The 20,293-nt window shown below is 42.8% G+C and overlaps 1 protein-coding gene across 1 annotated transcript in view; it reads right to left on the bottom strand.

Annotated features, from left to right (window-relative positions):
* Positions 1-9,665: 9,665 nt before the first annotated feature.
* LOC131105165 (eukaryotic translation initiation factor 3 subunit H) overlaps positions 9,666-20,293 on the bottom strand; it is a 45,409-nt gene continuing 34,781 nt past the window's right edge. The window contains exons 6-8 of the mRNA XM_058053014.1: positions 17,463-17,583; positions 10,262-10,394; positions 9,666-9,902 (exon numbers count right to left, since the gene is read on the bottom strand). Of these exons, the coding sequence (XP_057908997.1) occupies positions 9,808-9,902; positions 10,262-10,394; positions 17,463-17,583 (349 nt within the window). The 3' untranslated portion in view covers positions 9,666-9,807. The remainder of the gene's footprint in view (positions 9,903-10,261; positions 10,395-17,462; positions 17,584-20,293) is intronic.

Genomic DNA, 20,293 nt, shown 5'->3' on the forward strand with positions numbered 1-20,293 from the left:
TGTCTGCACCTACTTCACCACAACAAATTCCTAGTATGTGTTTGATCATACCTGGCAATAAAACCGTTTCTGATTCCGATTCTTGGCGAAGTAGTCGATTATCCAAACATTTCAAAGGTTCTCAAATCGTATATGCTTGGTTACCATCGGAGACGAAGATCTTCCAAAGAGAAAATCAAACTTCAGATTGTGGCCGTCAAATTTCATCATCTTTTAATTGATTTTAATAAAAGGTGAAGGTGAGATGTTTTAGGGAAGATTAGCTTGTCTACTGCCTATCTCCTCGTCCCAGTACTTTGCCATGTAGTATTTGGGAGTGTTGTGTAATGCACTACATTGAAGAGTCCACCTACCCGAGAATCAAAACAGTACCCCCCCACATCTGTCATCCTCCATGAACCAGGATGTAGCCTCTGTGTGGAGTTTGCATGTGCTCCCTGTGCATGCGTGGGTTTTCTCTGAGTACTCCGATTAATAAAATTAATCAGTTTTCCAATTAATTAATCACGATTTGCAGATATGTGTCAAATATTCCCATTTAACTGTATTTCATGATCAAAAAAATCAATGACGGGCTGCACGGCGATCGAGTGGTTAGACCTCACAGCTACGAGACCCGGGTTCAATTCCACCCTCGGAGTTTGCATGTTCTCCCCGTGCATGCGTGGGTTTTCTCCGGGTACTCCGGTTTCCTCCCACATTCCAAAAACATGCTAGGTTAATTAGCCACTCCAAATTGTCCATAGGTATGAATGTGAGTGTGAATGGTTGTTTGTCTATATGTGCCCTGTGATTGGCTGGCCACCAGTCCAGTCCAGGGTGTACCCCGCCTCTCGCCCAAAGACGGCTGGGATAGGCTCCAGCACCCCCGCGACCCTCGTGAGGAAAAGCGGTAGAAAATGAATGAATGAATAATTTGCAGCTACGTGTCAAATATTCCCATTTAACTCTATTTTATGATCAATGACCAATTTTCATATCACAGTATCGATATTTCAGGTCTGCTGAGTTGACAGTAAATATCATTTTCCAGTCTAAATAAGGTTTAGTGTTGGCAACAACTACTTTCCCTTCCAGCTTTTGCAGTTTTACCAACTTGTACCAACTTTTACAATTTAAAATACCACAGATTTGACCCGAAGTCAACCCAACTCTACTATTGGGTCAACGGTAGGTCATGAAAAATGTAGTACCAAAGCTGTGAAGTATGCCTGCCCTGTTTTATTAAATGCACGTCCGGCACACAACGACTTCCTGTCGTCCACGTGCGTTAATTAGTACGACTTCAGAAGTGCTGCAGGGTCTGGTTTTTTCACTCCGCTGAAAACTGATTCCAGTAGTTTGTTGCTCAGACTCGACGCTGAGCTCAGCAACACGTTTGGTAGCCGCTTTGTGTTGTGGAATCTAACCCGGGATCCTGTTCGAATAAGCACACTACACGATAAATCCTCAGGACAACGTGGGCACGAGTCGGCGAATTGATGAGCTTGTCGGTGTGTTTACAAAACGCAGATTCATAAATAACCGAGGGGGCTCCTTTATTTCTGCCGGAAAATAACCTTGAATCCCGACACCAGCGGAAGCAAACAAACGGAGCAACAAACAATCATCTTTACCTGCATAATCAAGACGTCCATAAAACGATGATTGATTACCCAGCATGCAACAAACAGGACGGAACGTGCCCGGCGATGGCGGCCAGCCAGAGATTACAAGCGACATGTGATTGATCCCCAGGAGGAGGACATCCAGTACATTTGTCTTTGCGCTTCGGGGATAAGAGGCGACATTAGTGATGGAGTGGGATCCCAACAATGCGCCTCAGCTGCGCCCGAAGCCCACGGATGCACGGAACAGGCAGGGCGTCATGCTTGGAAAGCCTCCTTGAAAGGCGTCTCTCGGATTAAAGCTGCCTCGTAACGGCCTGTGGGATTTGCGCCACGGTTTGTGCGACGGCCATCGAAGTGGGTGGCGGCCAGAGATGAACGCGGCGCTCGATCTATAACGTTGGCCAATGACACAGCAGATCTGTCGACCTCAGAGGAGGAAGTCGAGATAAGGTAAGGCTGACCGTGGGAGTGGGGGGTGTTACTCCGCAGGCCTGCTCGGATTTGTGTGAATAATCCCTAAATTCCACCACTCTACTTTCCACAAACACATCCGATCGGCTTCCCGCTTTACATCCAGGATAGGTATTCCACACAGGATCCTGTTGCCATGGTGATATATGCGGCCAACGCAAGAGCAAAGTATTGAGTGGTGACGGGGAAATAACCGGTTTCATTATATTCCGCCAGCTGATTCCCTCGATCACCAGCGGCAGGGCGATGGCAGGCGCCACGGAGGCGACGGCAGGCGCCACGGAGGCGACGGCGTTTGTGTTGGAATCCTAATAAATTACCGGCGAGGTCAGAGCGGCGCAGGCCGCGCCCGCTGATTAAATGAGACCAAACTTATATCCCTCTGACATCTTGCCGCCGCCTCCTCCTCGGGAATCTGAAGGTGCACGGACAAATCCCATAATCCTAATGAAGTATTTCCTGCAATTGCAGCGTAGGAAAAGTGGGCTCCCACAGAAAGACCCCACCGGCTTCACATCCTTCCTTTCAGGCGTGTAGTTTGTGGCTAATCTTCACAAATGCAGAAGAGGACGTGACATCATGGAGTATCGCCTCAGCGGGTTGAGCGGCGGAAATAGGTGCGAGATATGAGGATGTCGTTCTCGTTTTCACCGACTGGCAGTCATCTCACGGTCAATTTAGCGGGTTAGCGTGGGAGAGGGAATCACAAAGCGCAGCTGCTGCTGTGGCTCTTTTCTCCCGAGCCTTAGAACGGAGTGCGGCGCCACGGACCTGCACTCGTGCATCCACTCGTGCATCCACTCTTGGGAACACAGGGTGACGTGTTCGCACCTAGCCTGTATGCTAAGATACCAGAATGGGATCGTCACGCCACCGTTGGCCCTTAACGTTAGCTACACGGCACATGGAAGCCATTTTTGAAAGTATTTGCCAAGTAAACAAGGATGTCACAAAGCATAGTACCAAGGTAGTGGATGGCAATTAACGGCCTGTATTGTTATTTTTTAACTATTAAGGAACACAAGATCCAGTAAAAAATAACAACTGCATCAAAAGGAGCAGCTGTACCATAACACCATCAGACTGACAGGTGAGTGGGTGCTTTTTTTAATTCTTTCCAAGACAGTGGATGGCATTTAACGGCCTGTACTGTTATTGTTAACTCTTTAAGTAACACAAGATCCAGTACTAAATAACAACTCCCTTAAAAGGAGCAGCTGTACCATTACACCATCAGACTGACAGGTGAGTGGGTGCTTTTTTTAATTCTTTCCAAGGCAATGGATGGCAATTAACGGCCTGTATTGTTATTGTTAACTCTTTGAGTAACACAAGATCCAGTACAAAATAACTCCCTTAAAAGGAGCAGCTGTACTATTACACCACCAATGTGACAGGTGAGTGTTTTTTTTTTATTATTTCCAAGGCAGTGGGTGGCAATTAACGGCCTGTATTGTTATTGTTAACTCTTTAAGTAACACAAGATCCAGTGCAAATAACAACTCCTTTAAAAGGAGCAGCTGTACCATTACACCATCAGACTGACAGGTGAGTGGGTGCTTTTTTTAATTTTTCCAAGTCAGTGGGTGGCAATTAACGGCCTGTATTGTTATTGTTAACTCTTTAAGTAACACAAGATCCAGTGCAAATAACAACTCCTTTAAAAGGAGCAGCTGTACCATTACACTATCAGACTGACAGGTGAGTGGGTGCTTTTTTTAAATTCTTTCCAAAGCAGTGGATGGCAATTCACGGCCTGTATTGTTATTGTTAACTCTTTGAGTAACACAATATACAGTGCAAATAACAACTTCCTTAAAAGGAGCAGCTGTACCATTACACCATCAGACTGACAGGTGAGTGGGTGCTTTTTTTTAATTCTTTCCAAGGCAATGGGTGGCAATAACGGCCTGTACTGTTATTGTTAACTCTTTAAGTAACTCTTTAAGAGGGTAGAATTGAACTCAGCTGTGAGGTCTGCACGCTAACCACTTGACTGCCGTGCAGCCAGCTTCACATCACTTCTTTCAAAATATAAAATAAATGTATAAAAAAATATATAAATAAATATAAAATATATTCAGAAATCTTGCTGTTTTGTGGTTTTAGTTTTTTTTTAAAGCATTTTTGATGATAAAAATGTCTTAATGAACCAAAATAGGGAAATTATGCAGATGCAAAGTAAATGACATGCAGTATCGCACACCGGCCACTAGATGTCAGTAATGTTACTGTGATGTTCAGTGAGACTGAACAATGTCCTAATAATGTAATAATGTTCAAAACCTTATTTAGAAACTTTTCTATGTTCCAATTATGAAAATATTTGATAGCAAAAATTCACTCATCACGGTCGGGTCTGGACTCTCGTTACTGCAGTAAAGCAGGGATTACTAAGTAAAATAAGTAAAACTACTAATCAGGAAAACCTGAAGATGTTGGATGTGGAGGTTTATTTTAGCACACACACACACGTACACACACACACACACACACACACACGTAGACGTCTTGGCAGTGTTTGAGCCCTGTGATAAAGTCATAAAAGGTCAGCCCTCTTTTGCTTCCTGGGATCGTCAGTGGTTTATGTCATGATTTATGTGACAGCGGTCTAATGCACCACTTTGACTCCCGTGCACCTCCCCTCCGTCGCCCTTGAGCCTTGCCATGACAACATGATTCAGTCTTGACTGCGTTTTTTTTTTTTTCTTTTTTTCCCCCTCCCATCAAAACGGCGGTCTCCTCAACCGGGAGCACGACCTCCGCCACCATCTTCGCACTCCGCAAAGGGGTGAGCGGCCGCCTCGCCGGTTAAAACCTCGCAGCTGGGCTTGAAGCATTTTCAAGGTTTTTAGAATTCCTGCCACATCCTTGGATTAGCAACAGGAGAGGCGGTGCCCCAGTCAGCCCTCAAGGGCGACAAGGGCCCGTGGCGCCGCCTCGGAATTCCAAACAAGCCTTCCAACAGAAGCCACCTCTCCGCAGCCAATCGATAACCTGCCGATACGAGGAAGCGACGGCCGCCATCATGAGGCGTCACGCCAATTACAGGTGTGCCTGATCCTTAACGGATAGCTTAATTAAGGACTTATCAACAAATACTTCCCGTCCAAGTAGCGTGAAAAGGGAAACGGCGTGGTGATTTTAGGAAGAATTTATTTGTGTCTTGAGTACCGCTGCTCCCATAAACATTTATCACGTCGCTCGACTCGTAATTATCGCTAATGAGCGCACTGATGGCAAGCAGGAGCCGTACGAGTTATTGCTCGACGAGGTGATGCTGATGACAAGTCAGACATCAGAGGCGGTATTCCACGGCGCCGTCGCACGGCGGCTTGAGGAGCGGCAACAGAGTGCCGAGGTAATTATTATGCAATGAACCACACTGGCAGCTTCTTTATTAAATGGCGCCGGTAGAGCCATCACTCAAGCTTCCTGTTGCCGAGTTGACGGAGACTCGGCTGGGAAAAAAAAAAGAAAAAAAAAACGCTTGATGAATTGAGCCGCGCCTCCATAACTACGCAAAGTGATTTGATCCTGTGTGAAGGATCAACAGCTCAGTCGCATTTGAGCTGTAAAATCATGTGGTTAGTTCAAGGACATTTCCCACCACCGACAGAGTGCTGACTAGTCGTGTTTTGATTAAGGATTGCCAAAAGTTTGCTTAGGGTGATACTTTATCTGAAGGTGAGCGCACCGGCGGCGCAGCGCTACTGCGATGAATACATTGTTTCATCATCATCATCATGCCATGTGACCAGAGTTCAAGTTGACTGAATATACTTGCTTCTAATGACTGGCACAGAGTACTATATACCAGAGTATATATTTATATCTGCTAAAACACTGCACTGCCGTAATTATGGGGATTTTATAGTGTTTGAAGCACAGGGAAACCTTGGTTAGCATCATGAGTAGGTGACGCTAACCAGATACATTTTTACTATAAGGTAGATCCAATTCATCTGATCAGAAAGACAAAAATGTTAACACAAAATATGTTTTTTTTTTTTAGTTTTTTTGTAGTATTTTTTAATTACGGTGATTTTATAGCGTTTGAAGCACAGGGAAACCTTGGTTATCATCATGAGTAGGTTACGCTAACCAGATACATTTTTACTATAAGGTAGATCCAATTCATCTGTTCAGAATGACAAAAATGTTAACACAAAACATGTTATTTTTTTAATAGTTTTTTTTTTTTTTTACATTACGCTAACCAGATACATTTTTACTATAAAGTAGATCCAATTCATCTGTTCAGAAAGACAAGAATGTTAACACAAAAATTTTATTTTTTTTATAGTTTTTTGAAAAGTTTTTTATAGTTTTTTTGTAGTATTTTTTTAACATTACGCTAACCAGATACATTTTTACTATAAGGTAGATCCAATTCATCTGTTCAGAATGACAAAAATGTTAACACAAAACATGTTTTTTTTAATAGTTTTTTTAAATAGTTTTTTTTGTAGTATTTTTTTAACATTACGCTAACCAGATACATTTTTACTATAAGGTAGATCCAATTCATCTGTTCAGAAAGACAAAAATGTTAACACAAAACATATTTTTTTTATAGTTTCTTAAATAGTTTATTAAATAGTTTGTTTTTTTGTAGTATGTTTTTAACATTTTAATTTTTTATAGTTTGACAATCATATTTTTACATGCGGAAAACTGACTGAAATGTGGCCTCATGGTTAGCATGGTAGCCACGCGGTCAGGAGATCGGGAAAACCTGGGTCTGTTTCCTCCCAAATTCCCAAACCATGCATGTTAGCTTCACTGTCCATAACGATGAATGATTGTTTGTCGCCCAAAGTCAGCTGGGATAGGCTCCAGCAGGCACCCTGTGACGCTAGTGAGGACAAGTTTCATAGTAAATGATGGACATAAACGCAAATGAATGATGCATGAAAGAGATACATGAACTTTTAAGATTACTTTGACCTTCATTGAAGACCATTCTGGACGCGACTTTTCCCCAAAAACGGGATATGCCAGCAAGATCAACGCGGACACCACCTTGGTTTTATTTCTTGAATGCAATAGCGTTTTGGAAGACGTCTATGGTTTCATTGCCCAGTGCTCTACTTTCCTCCATAGGCTTTTTGACCTCCTTAAGAGGTCCTTAAGCGTCCAAGGCAGCCTTATCATCCTGTAGTACCTTGATTTCATTGCCCAGTGCTCCATTTTCCTACCGGAGGTTGTTGACCTCATCCTGGATCTCGGATAAGCTCCTTTCAAGGCCGTTATTCTGTGAGTATACATTTGCAGTCTGTTTGCAGGCCACGTAATAAACAATGCTTCTCGTTAGGGATGAGACGAGCAACCAAACGGTCAAGTGGATAGTCTACCAATTCTTACTTCACAGATACTTAAAACGAGTAAGACAAAACGAATGGTCTTTGAGAAGGGATTAAAAATGGTCTTCAAAATAAGTCATTATTTGATGAATGTGGTCTTCGTCCCAGGACAAAATCAGTTAAATTCAGGTTTTAATGTCGGATGGTAGTATTGTTGTTGGAAATGACACAAGAAAGAACTGCATTGAAAACTGAACTGACCCATTTTCATACTTTTTTACTTGATTTAAATGATCTACATACCTGATCTATCTTGAGCATTCTAATCAATCAATAATATTTCCACCGTCTGTATTGAGAAACGCTAGGAACGCTATGACATAAATATTTACAAGATTTAGTAGGAGGTGTTTTCAAGCCTGTAATGTCTCCAACCCCTGGTAGAATAAATCAAAACAAAACAAAAGTCCCTGGTCTCGATCATTGTGCACCGCCTGAAACCAACACTCGCTAATTGCTACACGAGTGCAGATTCTGTGTGGCCTAATTAAGACACCAGATAAAACCTGACACAAATCTAAGGTCCGTTTAGCACAGTGACACCGAGCGGTGAGTCACGTCGCTGCCATTTCACGGCGTTCTCAACGTAGTACTGATATGGTCTAAGAAAATAGTCAGCCCAGTTCACTTCTACGTCACTGCAAAGTACGGTCGGCACTCACATACTCGGCATTCGCCATCGCGAGGATACAACTATTGTATTGGCGGAATGTTTGATAGCACTCGTGTACGGATTCTAGCACCATAACTAAGCTAGAACAGCTAGTCATTCACGAAAACGATAATGCCGGGGTCTCAAACACGTGGCCCGCGGGCCAAATGTGGCCCGCAGAACACTAGTTTGAGGCCCCCGCCTTGATATGAAAGTTTAAAGTTTGATATGGATGCTGTATGGTATCATGTACCCAGAAGAAATTATTACGTTTGATTCATGTTCATGTTAAAGGTTAAATAACTCTTAATAGTTATCCTCCCTATCCGTGTGGAAGTGGTAAGTTTTTGGTTATTTAAGTTTAAAGGAAATAACTTGAAGGCTACCGTTTAGGTCGCTAGCTCGCTAGTTTGCGAGTTAGCATGTGTCTCAAGACCCTGCAGTTGCGCAATATGTTGTAAATAAAGAGTATAAATGTGACTATAGTCGTGTTTTGTCATGTCTACAGGGCTCTAATAATACTTTGTTCATTTTAATCTGAAAAAATAATTTGTCTACCCACTCTTAAGTTTTTATTATTTGCCGTTTTATTATTATTATATTTATTTATTACTGATTGATTTTCTTTATTCTTGATTTGTTTATTTATTTTTCATCTTATTTTGTGTAGAAAAATAAAAAGTAAGATATTTGAGAACAGTGGAATGTTTTATCAGAGCTTTTATTGTAGAAAATTGTAACCAAAGTAAAGTTTTTAAAATTTTTTTGTTTTTATTAAATGCGTTTTTTTTTTTTTTTTGGAAAACCTGATGCGGCCCAGTGTCACCCAGACCCGAGCTCCAGTGGCCCCCAAGTAAATTGAGTTTGAGACCCCTGCGATAATGAATGCGTCTGAGGGAATTCGTGAAGTTAGAGGTGACTTATCTAGGACTCGATCACGGGGGTTCCGGTTCATTTCTGTTCCAGTGACTTCCATGTTCTTCCACCTTAAAGTTTGCCTTTATGGAACAGAAAATGTCCTTCCCATGAAAGTGTCTTTGTATGACGGAGATGGAAGAACAAGCATTGTCGCTTCTGCACCAAACTTTACCGTCGTCCCCTGCATCACGTAAAACAGCCTGGCGACCTCACAGGAAGTCTTTCTTGGCATGGCGCTTCCTAGCATGCAGGCACTGAGTCAAGGAAACACATGCCATAAAGCACCCAGCGCTAGGTTTTTTTTGCTGATGTTAATGCCAGAGGAGGTTTGGAACTCTAACGCTAATTGAGTCAGCAAAGCGTTGGTGACTTTATCGCATCAGCACTCGCCGACCCCGCTCGGGAACTTTATGCGGTCTGACACTTTGTGGCTGAGTTAGCGTGGCAGCTAAACGCTTCCACTTTGCAAGAATACCACTTATAGTCGATTATGGAATATGCTAGCGAGCGGAAAGTTATTCAACAATGAAACGGCTCATTATTTGACAAATGTAAATAAAGGAAAAGTGCCTGATTGATTGGATACACTGGTGGAGCGGCCCATATTAGCGTTGGGTTAGTTGTTAAAAACCTACAAGGAAAAGGCGGAGCTGTTTCACTTTTATTTCGATCTTAAATCAAAGATGAATTTGTATGCAAAATGGCGTAAACGACGACTAGATGAGCAGGGAATAAACAAAGCTAGTTTTATTTTCATGTATTCTTCCACTGTGCTCTCTGGTCGTCTCATCTAGTTGTGGCCTTGGAGAGCCTCTGCCATGAACAGCTTCCCAAGGTTCTGCGAGGTGAATTCCTTCACGTTCTGGCAGTAGTTGTTAATTTGCCCTGTTGGAGGGTAGCCGCACACCCACCCGATATGTACGTTTGTCCACGGACGCACACACCGGCAGGTCCAGGCCGGGCCGGGGGGAAAAAAAGAAGCATAGCAAAACATCAAATTAGAATAAATTGCAGGATCAGAAAGCTGTCGCGGGCGGAGGAGAGGTGAACAGCGTGAAACGGCAGACAAAGGGGCGGTTAAACTTTAGATTCATGTAATTTCCTGATAATTGAGGGGGGGGGGTAATTACAAAGCAGAGCCTGAGCTCCTGTATGGGGAAAACAGGAAGTTGATGGAGTTTGGACAAGTGGAATGTTCTAACTGGGAGAGGACACAAGAAAATGCATCGTGTGCGTTACCGTACCTGCGATGAGCAGCGTGTCCATGCGGGGTGGAGGCTGGGGGGGCTTGAACATTTTGGTGATGTCCTCTTCGGGCAACGGCGCCTCCCCTCGACTCTGGCGTTGAGCATTTTCCTGCTGCCGCCTCTGGAGGTACTGCAGGGAGGGATGGGATGGGATGTGCCATACGAGGCGTTATAGCATAATAACGGCGCACGATACACGACATCAGATAGCGATGGCGGCTGAGTTAGAGCACCGCAGTCGGCAAAAGCGCGGGACTAAAATAGAAGCACTAAGAAGAAATGCAGAAGTGACGGCGCCCTCCAAGTATTGGAACGGCGAGGTCCAATGTCTTCATTTCTGCTGTAGACTGGAAATATGAATATGAGAGCAGATGGCGGCGTTTCTCCTTCTATTTCCAGGTACCAACATCTGGATCTGGATGCAACTCAGAAGATAGCACCTTCTGTTGGAAGCCGCCCATTTTTCATTTAGTAAATGTCTTGGAACATGTGACGGGGGCTTTTCTTCTATGCCACCTTTCTTCTTGGATCATCTTTGAAACATTACCAATAAAAATGACAGATTTGTATAACTCACATCTATATGAATATTTCAAATCTATGCTACTAAAATGAATTTCTGACTTATCAGAAATGGTCAGAAATGGGATATGGAAGAACTGATTAAATATCGGGGGTGATTTTTTTTTCAAGGCTTCTTTTAACACTGCGCGATAGGACCATTTTCTGCATTTGTGCGTATAGCTCTACAAAAAATTGTCAGAGCACTTTGGGGGGACGAAAAAAAAAATTGAACAAGTTTTCAACCGGTTTTACAAAATATCAGACTGATCCAAAAAAAATGTAGGATTACAATTTTGTTGTGAATCACAATATGTTGCCCAAGTGTGTTCTATTACTTTGCTTCTTCGATTAATAAACGGCACTGAATGTCTTGTTCAGTTTCAGATTGGGTAGGACAGATTCTGCCTGTGTAGACTGCATTTAGAGGTGAAAACAACATGAAAATCAAAGCGATGTAAAAAAACAAGCAATTGTGAATCTGCATGGCAGGGACTAAGCAACACCGACCTGGATAAGACGGCTCTCGTCACAAAATTAGGCGATATTTAATTGTGCACTATTAATAATGCTTAAATTAGCTATAGTTTTAACAATGTTAAAATATAATACTATATGTTGCCACCTCGTTAGTGTGTTTTGTCTTCATTATTAAGTATTATTTTGTATATCTGAAATGAGAGCTCTATTCAAAGTACAGGTTCAGGCAATTGGTGAGGTTCTCTTGACGACTGACATACCACGAGGGTTCTTAAACCGAAAGGATGGACTCGAAAGCAGCTTTGACTTTCTATGTTCCCTTTAGACGGAAATGATTCCGTCCCGCATAGCAGCTGTCAGACAGACTGCCGAAGGATTCCACGGTATTTACACTGCAACTTCACAAGGCTTCCACGGCGTCCTGCAGAGAAGCATCCTCGCAGCTGCAACTACCGAGCCTCATGTAGCAGAGAGAGAGAGTGTATTTCTGGGGGTGTCTTATGTTTGGGCTTACACCGAGAAGTGGAGCTTCAAAGTACACGCTTCATGTTTGCATCAAGGCCTTGTTTTAACCACTTGAATCATCTCGAATTTTAGAGTCAGGAGCGTTTCCAAGCTAATTTATATGCAAGTGCAAAATAACTACTAATGTATTATAATAGCCTAGAACAGAGGATCCAGTATGTACAGTGCATCCAGAAGGTGCATCCAAATGGAATATCATTTGTCACTCAAAATTTGACATACAAAATGTTTGCAAATTCGTAATAAAAATAAGAAATAACGTGTGCAGAAGCATTCACAGTCTTTGCTTAAAACTTTGTTGATGCACCTTTAACAGCAATTACAGCCTCCAGTATTTTTGAATATGATCTACAACAGGGGTGGGCAAACTACGGCCCGGGGGCCACATGCGGCCCACCAAGCGTTTGAATCCGGCCCGCCAGTTGCTTTCTAAGTAACTTCAACTTTTAACATACAAACTGGCAACATGACTTGCAAGTCGGATGTCTGATTTAGTAAAAAATAAACAACAAAACTGTAAAATTAAATGACATAGTTTGATGTGGTGTGATGTTTAAAGTGCTCCTAAAAAAGGGACATGAGAACATACAACTGATATAGGATAACACTTTTACAGATAAAATTAGACAAATAATTCAAGGAAAATGATAAGCATAAAATAGTGTGTGTGTGTTAAATATATGTTCTGGCCCCCCAGACAATTTTGTTAACTCAATGCGGCCCTCGAGTCCAAATATTTGCCCACCCCTGATCTACAAGCTTTGGATGGGAAGCGTTGGTGTGCAGCCATTTTCTCTTCTTTCCAGAGGTATTTAATCAGATCCGAGTCTGGCCTCTGACTGGGCCGCCCAAGGACACGCACAAAGTTGTCCTGAAGCTACCCCCCCCCCTTTCATATTGTGGCTGTGTGCTTAGAATTGTTGTCTTACTGAAAAATTAACCGTCTCCCAACTCTGTGGTCAAGACAACTTTGGGGGAGGGGGGGCAGGTTTTCATCCAGGATGTTACTCTATATTCCTGTAATCATCCCCCTCTATCCTGTCTAGTTCTAACAGTTCCTGTGGCTGACTTTGGCGATTAAGTATTCAATCCTGTCTCATCAGACTACTAACACAATTGTGTTTGTTATGGTCTGAGAATCCATATGTGCTTTCTGGCAAACTTCAGGTGGGCAGTCCTTAGTAGTAGACCTTCCGTCTGCTCATTGTACCGTACTGGTTTGATTGGTGGATTTCTGAAGAGATGGTAGTCGCTCCAAGATGGAATGCTTGAGGTCTGTTAGAGTGACTATCAGGTAAATCGACGGCATCTTTGATCAGTGTCTTTACTTTAGTTCCCAAACACAACAAGTGTCAAGAACGGTATTTTTCCATCCGCGAAACATAAAAAAAATCTGAAATTTCCTGACACTAACCAGATGCCGAAAAGCGTGTTCATGCTTTTGTGACCTCAGACTGGAATATAGTAACTCCATGTTCATAGGTTGCCCTGATAAATCTTTAATGACCCTTCCAAAACACTGCCGCATGAGTCTTAACCAGAACCAGAAGAACAGATCATAGTTCACCCGTGCTAGCCTCAATGCTGTGGTTACCTGTAAAATTCCAAAGTTCAAAATTCTCCTTCTTCCATATAAAGCACCACACAGTCAGACACCAGTATATCTCAGAGATCTTCTAATGACCCATCTACCCAGTAGAAAGAACACTGTGATGCCAATTTACACCTACTTGAGGCTTATTACAAATAGAATGGCGGGTAAATCCTCTGTTATGCAACCGTCTCCCGGACTCAATCTTGGGGGCAGACTCTCTCTTTTTAAAAGTATTCTCCAAACCTTAGACTTAGGCCTCTCTCCTGATATGCCTCCCTGTCCCTTGGACCAAGATAAAAACGCTCCTGCTTTCTCACTTGATCAACCATCTATCCATCTGCTCCATGTTTTCCTATCCTTACCCAACCTGTCGAGACAGACGGCCACCCCATAGAGCCTTGGCTCCGTTCAAGGTTTCTTCCCCAGAGGGAGTTTTTCCTTGCCTCTGTCGCAAAGTGCTTGCTCATGTAGGGTTCAGTTGGTTTCTATTTTCATTTGTGAGCGTGTTCATAAACCGGCCCTTCTCCTCCTATTGCTCACTTTAACAGCGGCTCAGCTCTTGGAAAAGTCCTGTTGCTTTCAAACTTCTTCCATTTGCGGATGATGAAGGCCATCGTTTGTGCCTGGAGACATTCCTGTCGCAGTCCCAGCATCAGTTCCTATGATTCCATGCTGGGTTTAATGCTCGGACATGCATGTGAGACATTATATAGACGGGTGTGTGTCTTTCCGAATCACCAACTACAAACTGAATTTACGACAGGTGGATTCCAATTTAGCTGATGAAACATCAAGGAGGTAAAAACACAGCACCATCACTTCAATGATGAAGCCACTGCATTGCAGATCAGCGCATGAATTATACTTTAACATATGTAATGTCACACACGTGTAAAGATTTAAATTTACAACAAACGACAGCACATATGGCTATCGCTAACAAGCAACAGCACATATGGCAAGGCTGAGTCTTAATGCTTTGAGTAGCTTTTTGACAATATTCTTATCTTTGTTTTACATCCCTTTTGAGGAGGCTGTTCTTGATTTGAAAAAATGTTGCAAATCCACAAAGTTAGACATTTATTTGTACAATCTGTTCTTTTAAACATCTATTGGTAACATCTGCTAGCCGGCGGTGGTGCTCTTGTATTTTTATTTCATTTTTTCATTTTATTCCTTAGGAGCAATGAACCGAGTAAATTGACTGATGTGAATTACATGGACGTCTTTACCTAAAGTCATCCATGACGGCGGCGCATCATTGAGAAGTGTTACCAAAGAAGCCGTGTGCCGAGACAAAAACATGACAATAAATAAATCTGGGGAAGTGACAAACGCTTCCTGCACCCAAGTGTAACCGAGAACCTGCTATTTACTGGTTTTGTAGACCTTCTGGTGATTAATAAGGTTCCATTTGTCCCAGAAGCATCAGGGTCAATAGCGCAAGATTAGAGGGCGCAAATACAGTAGATGCATGAAAGGTGTAATAGAGCTCACTTTCAGTTCCTCTCAGTGCACGGATTGTTCGCCGTACGTAACTGCCCAAAATAAATAAAAAGTAGACGCCATCAAAGGGCTTTACCGTGTGTGTGCACGTGTGCACGTGCGGCTCGAGGCCTGCGATGATGAGAAGGTCGGTGGGGGAGGATGATAAATCATACTGGCTGCAGTGTGGGTGATTGGCCCGGGGACGTTTGGCTGTGTACGTGTGTTGTCTTTTTGCGAGGCTCACGTTGTGAGCAGTGATGGGCTCGGAGTTGTGTGATTATTGTACGTCTGGCTGATGCTTGTGAACCTGGGTGATGATGAAGGCTGAACATTAGCGCTTCAGACGTTTTCTCAATTCCAATCTCTGCGACTAACGACAGAATTATTGAAGCTGTTTGAACGTAGGTGGAAGTTTGTATCTACACAATGCACATTAGTGAGTCTGTGCTACGATTGTTCTGACTAATGTGTTGGTATGCGTATGACTCTGTGTTGGCGGACATTTATGATGCATCTGATTGAGGTTGCGGATGTGCTAACCCTAATGAGTCTTCATCTGCGAATCTTTCTCTGCTGCTAGCCGAGTGCGTGTTGGTGTCTTTGTGCATGTTAAGTGTTTTTGAACACACTAAACGCATCACTGCTGAAGCTTTTTCATTTACAGCTGATGGAAACTGTATGAAATATCTATCAGAGATAGAGAAATATCATGAAAAACAGGGTTATGATATAAGTTGCTTTTTTCTTACAAATTTTGCATATTAAAACAAAGTATCACTTGTTTCTGTTCATGAAAAAGGCCTAATATCATAATACCCACATATATACAGTGGTGTCATACAATCTAAATATTAGTCAGTGAACTGGTGTGTTTTGGATCATAGTCCAGCAGAGTCACGAGTTATTAAATATTAGGATAACACCTGTTGAGTTCAACCCTTCAATCCAGCCGCACAGAGAGGAAGCGGTACTTTGATTTCGGGTTCACGTTTTATGTCCTCTTTCAACAAGGGGAGGATATAGCCTACAGTGGGGAGCAGAATTTTGGTCTGGACCGACCAACATGAAATAAGGCACAGAGACAGGCCCGCACCTGATGTGCTTCCATTCATTTGTCAAAGCAGATATTTTCCACTGAAAGAGGCCGAAAACGGACAGGCCGTGTAATTCAGGCAGACATGAGGAACTAGAACTTCAGAAACCAATACAGATCTAGGAGAAGATCAGCAGAAGGAGCCGTCAAATAAGAACGCAATAAATGTAATTACTTTTCACCCGCATGTCAAGGATGAAAAACATGTTTCATGCCATGGTAATACAGACATCCTTGTAAAAGCCAATTCTCCTAATTTAACCCCAAGCAGTGGTTAAGTGAAACTGAACGTGTCTTCGGCAAGGGGTTTAACCAGCCTGGACGCTTCCACCAGATGTCTCCCGACTTGTTTTTATCATTAGGGGCTATGAAGACAGGTGGGATCGCAGAGGTGAGGCAGAGCCACGCTGCCAATGGGGCAACCAATGGGGCAACAAGTGCGTCAAATCAGGACGTGAACCTGCTGGCTAAAAACCAGACAAAGTTGAGGGGTACTTCATTTTTTGCAGTGTCCAATCACCGCCACATCATCAAAAACATGATAACAATGTTGACTTCATGAAAAATATTGGCAAATAAAAAGTAATTTGCTCCGATTAATATAGCCTAGCTTCTTACTTTGCAGTTGTACATCTTAGAAGAAAGCTTGCTTCTGACAAAAGTGTGTCCGACAATGAGTGCTCCTCCTCGGGCCGGCGGGGTGGAATTTCCATTTCGCCTACATCTAACAATATTCCATACACTACATGGAATTAGATCCTGGAAAAGTTCTCAGCATGTGCTCACTAGCTACGGTACAACGCCAGTGTTTGAGGAGGTAATAAGTCAGTAGGTACTATTCTAACCGTAGTTGGGAATACTGTTGACCTACACTGCATCCCACTTGGAAGTATTTCTAGTGTTTGGCTTGCCTTTCTTTGCTCCACGAAAGGCATACGATATTAGAAAACATTACGTGGCATACTTCTTCCTCTGGTTGAGCAGCACCATTTAAAGGGAAAAGGTAATACAATAATAGTTGTAACTAAAACCAACCAAACAAGTGAATTAAGGACAATGACAATGGTATGTGCACATAGTAAAAAGGATGTTACTGCAGATGTATAATTCAAATTTGTTGTTTACTGTAGTTAATCGCAGGGTTACTGTACTAAGAGTCAGGGAAAATGTTTTTGTATTTTTGTGTGTGGGCGTGTACTCACTACTTCATGCGTTGTAGCTTGCACGCTGTGATTATTGCTGCAATTGGTCGAATCCCCAGCTGAGAGAATGACACCTGTTTTTTTTTTTTCCTGCAGAGACCAAGTATGTGTGTGTGCAGCACAATAGGCCTTCCCCTAACATATGCAGGCTGCAATGTTGAGATTTCCTGCGCTACTTGTCGAACGGTGCCTGTGGGTGGTGTGCGTGTGCTGGAAAAGTTTGCATAGCCGTACGAGTGTATTGCTGAGTATTACCTGGTGCTTCTGCTGCTGCTGTTTACTTAGATTGCGGCTGTAGGTGTTATATTTGACGATGTCTTGGCTCATGTCATCCACTCTGTCCATCAGGAGCTGAAGGCTCTTCTCCAAATGGTTACTGCAAGACAAAGGTCTTAATCGTTCACATTGTTTTCCATTTCATCCAAAAATCATGGCGTCTAACTAGCGCTGCCAAAAATAACACCTTAATGGCAGCCATCAATTTATTTTAATTGATTGTGTTTAAACGGCAAGATAGACCAAGATGAGCCGGCTGGTGCTTTGGGTGGATTTTAGTACACAAACAACAATGATGGAACAGTCAACAAACAAAAAGTGATTTACTTTCACCAAAGCAATGCCAAGCATGCGTCTGTTGCATCAAACGCACCATGTGGCTATTTTTACAGCTTAGAACTGCACTAAACGAGGTGTAAGTTCGTCTTTGGGGTCTGGGATCCGGGTTGAGCAAAATACGTCTTTGGTAGCGAATGAGTCAAGTAAAGCCACCTCGGACAAACTGAACAATGAAATTGCCAAATGGATTGGAAAGGGTTGTCCAGGCCTGTAGTACCGGTTCCGTGAACGCATCCGACAAGCCACGGTCAAAGGCCACAGCGATGGCCAAAATCCACAAGCTGACCAAAAGAGACCCAAACCAGGGCAGACGCCAACCGCGGCTCCACTGAACCCTGAACTTTGATTCGATTCAACATCCATCCATCCCATCCATCTTCCTTCGCTTATCCGGGTCCGGGTCGCAGGGACAGCAGTCTTAGTAGGGAAGCCCAGACTTCCCGATCCCCGGCCACCTACTCCAGCTCCACCGGGAGGACACCAAGGCGTTCCCAGGCCAGCTGTGAGACATAATCCCTCCAGTGTGTCCTAGGTCTGCCCCGGGGCCTTTTCCCGGCTGGGCAAGCCCGGAACACCTCACTGGGGAGGCGTCCGGGAGGCATCCGGACTAGATGCCCGAGCCACCTCAACATAGTCAACATATACTGTATATTAAAAGTATAGTTCTGGTGAAGGTTGATACAGACTGCTGTTCAAAGAACTTTTTTGTATTAATATTAATATTTAATGATTCAATGCTTTGCCGTCACAGCCACCTTCATTTGCCGTTTGATAAATGTTGATCAATTATACATGTGTTTGCTGTTTGGAAGGTACCCCACAGGGCATTTTGGGAGTTCCCGCTGTGAAAAAGACAGACGTGTGCTGCAGTTGTAAAGAACTGCAACATACCAAAAAGGTAAGGTCAGAAGCTTTGGCAAAACAATGAACATGCACTCTCCTAAGGTCTGTAGAGAAGGGATGAGCTGCGGTGTTAGGTGATAAGTATCTTTAGGTTCATCACCGAGACTGACGGCTCTAAGAGGACGCGTTGACATTTGATATATTGTTGCCATTATAAAAATATTGATCATGCCTTCTTGTAATTCAAAAGATAATGGCAAAAGGTGTTGCAATCAGATTTCTATCAGGTGAAAGTTTCTCACAACCCCCTGTTTAAGAGGTGGAATGGATTAAGGCCATAAAGCAGCAACCTTTCACTTAACCGGGAGAACGCTTGATACAAAAAGTAGCAAACTAAAAGGATCACCTGCACCTTGACGTGTTTATACAGTAAACCTCGGATATATCGGACTCGGATATATCGGAAATTCGCTCACAACAAACAGATAAAAAAGAACCAATTTTTCTGTAATGCATTTCCAATAAAAATTTATTGCATATATCGGATTTTTTATAACGGATTTCGCCTATTTCGGACAAAATCTCCAGTCCCGTTCCAATGCATTTCCATTAAATTTCCCTCGCATATATCGGATGGCCGCATCGTGGCGCTCCGATTCGCCGAATCGTGACAGGCCGCTATACGACGTCATTTGCAGCGTTTGCAGCGTTGCCTGCGCGTCCAGGTACATTGGAAACATAGTCAAGGAAGTGCCTTTTTATAACGGATAAAATCCGATTTACGCATATACCGGATATAAATCCGATATATGCGTAAAACGGACATTTTCCGGTATACGCATATAACGGATTTCGCTTATATCGGACAAAACCAGTGGGAACAATTGAATCCGATATATCCGAGGTTTACTGTAGTAAATTAGTCATGAATATGTATACATGGTAACATGGTGCAGGTAATTTTTTTTTTCGTAAAAAAATTAATAACAGGGTTTGGTCGATTAGGGAATGGGTGTTTACTTTCTAAAAAGCTGTACTTTTGGCACTAGCCTACCTGTTGGATTGGCAATAATAAAAACTATGAGAATATAAAAATCCTAAATTAATAAAGACTTTGCGTGATTATTTTATTTCCCAGAGGATTACTGCCATTCTGCACATCATTTTGTTCAAAATGTTTATATCCTGCATGTTCCACAAAAGTTTGGATGATAAACGTATGCGGGCTCAAAACAGCTACTGACTGACAAAGACGGGGTACTTTGGATGTTTTCAACTAGGAAACATTTTCAAGAGTTGGAAATGATTTTAAATTCACGCAATTCATCACTGGGGCCCCATGTCATCATCTGGGGTAACAACAACCTCGTTTCCTGAAGTGAAACGGTATTCACTCAGCTTTCCAAGTAGATGACAGAGACAAATGGGGCTGCAGATTAGAAAAAGAGACAAAAGGAAAAACATTAAATAAAACCCATTATCATTTACTTCTTTGAAGGACTGGAAATGAGAAGAGAGGGTGTGACTGTCAGCAGAAGATGTAGCGAAACGGACACTACAATTCAATACAAAGACAGAAACTGGGGTGCAATCTGACAACGTCAGGAAAGCGTTCCATCTTGTCAGAC

This window comes from Doryrhamphus excisus, chromosome 17 (genome assembly GCF_030265055.1).
Source record: "Doryrhamphus excisus isolate RoL2022-K1 chromosome 17, RoL_Dexc_1.0, whole genome shotgun sequence".
In the NCBI taxonomy this organism is placed as follows: Eukaryota; Metazoa; Chordata; class Actinopteri; order Syngnathiformes; family Syngnathidae; genus Doryrhamphus; species Doryrhamphus excisus.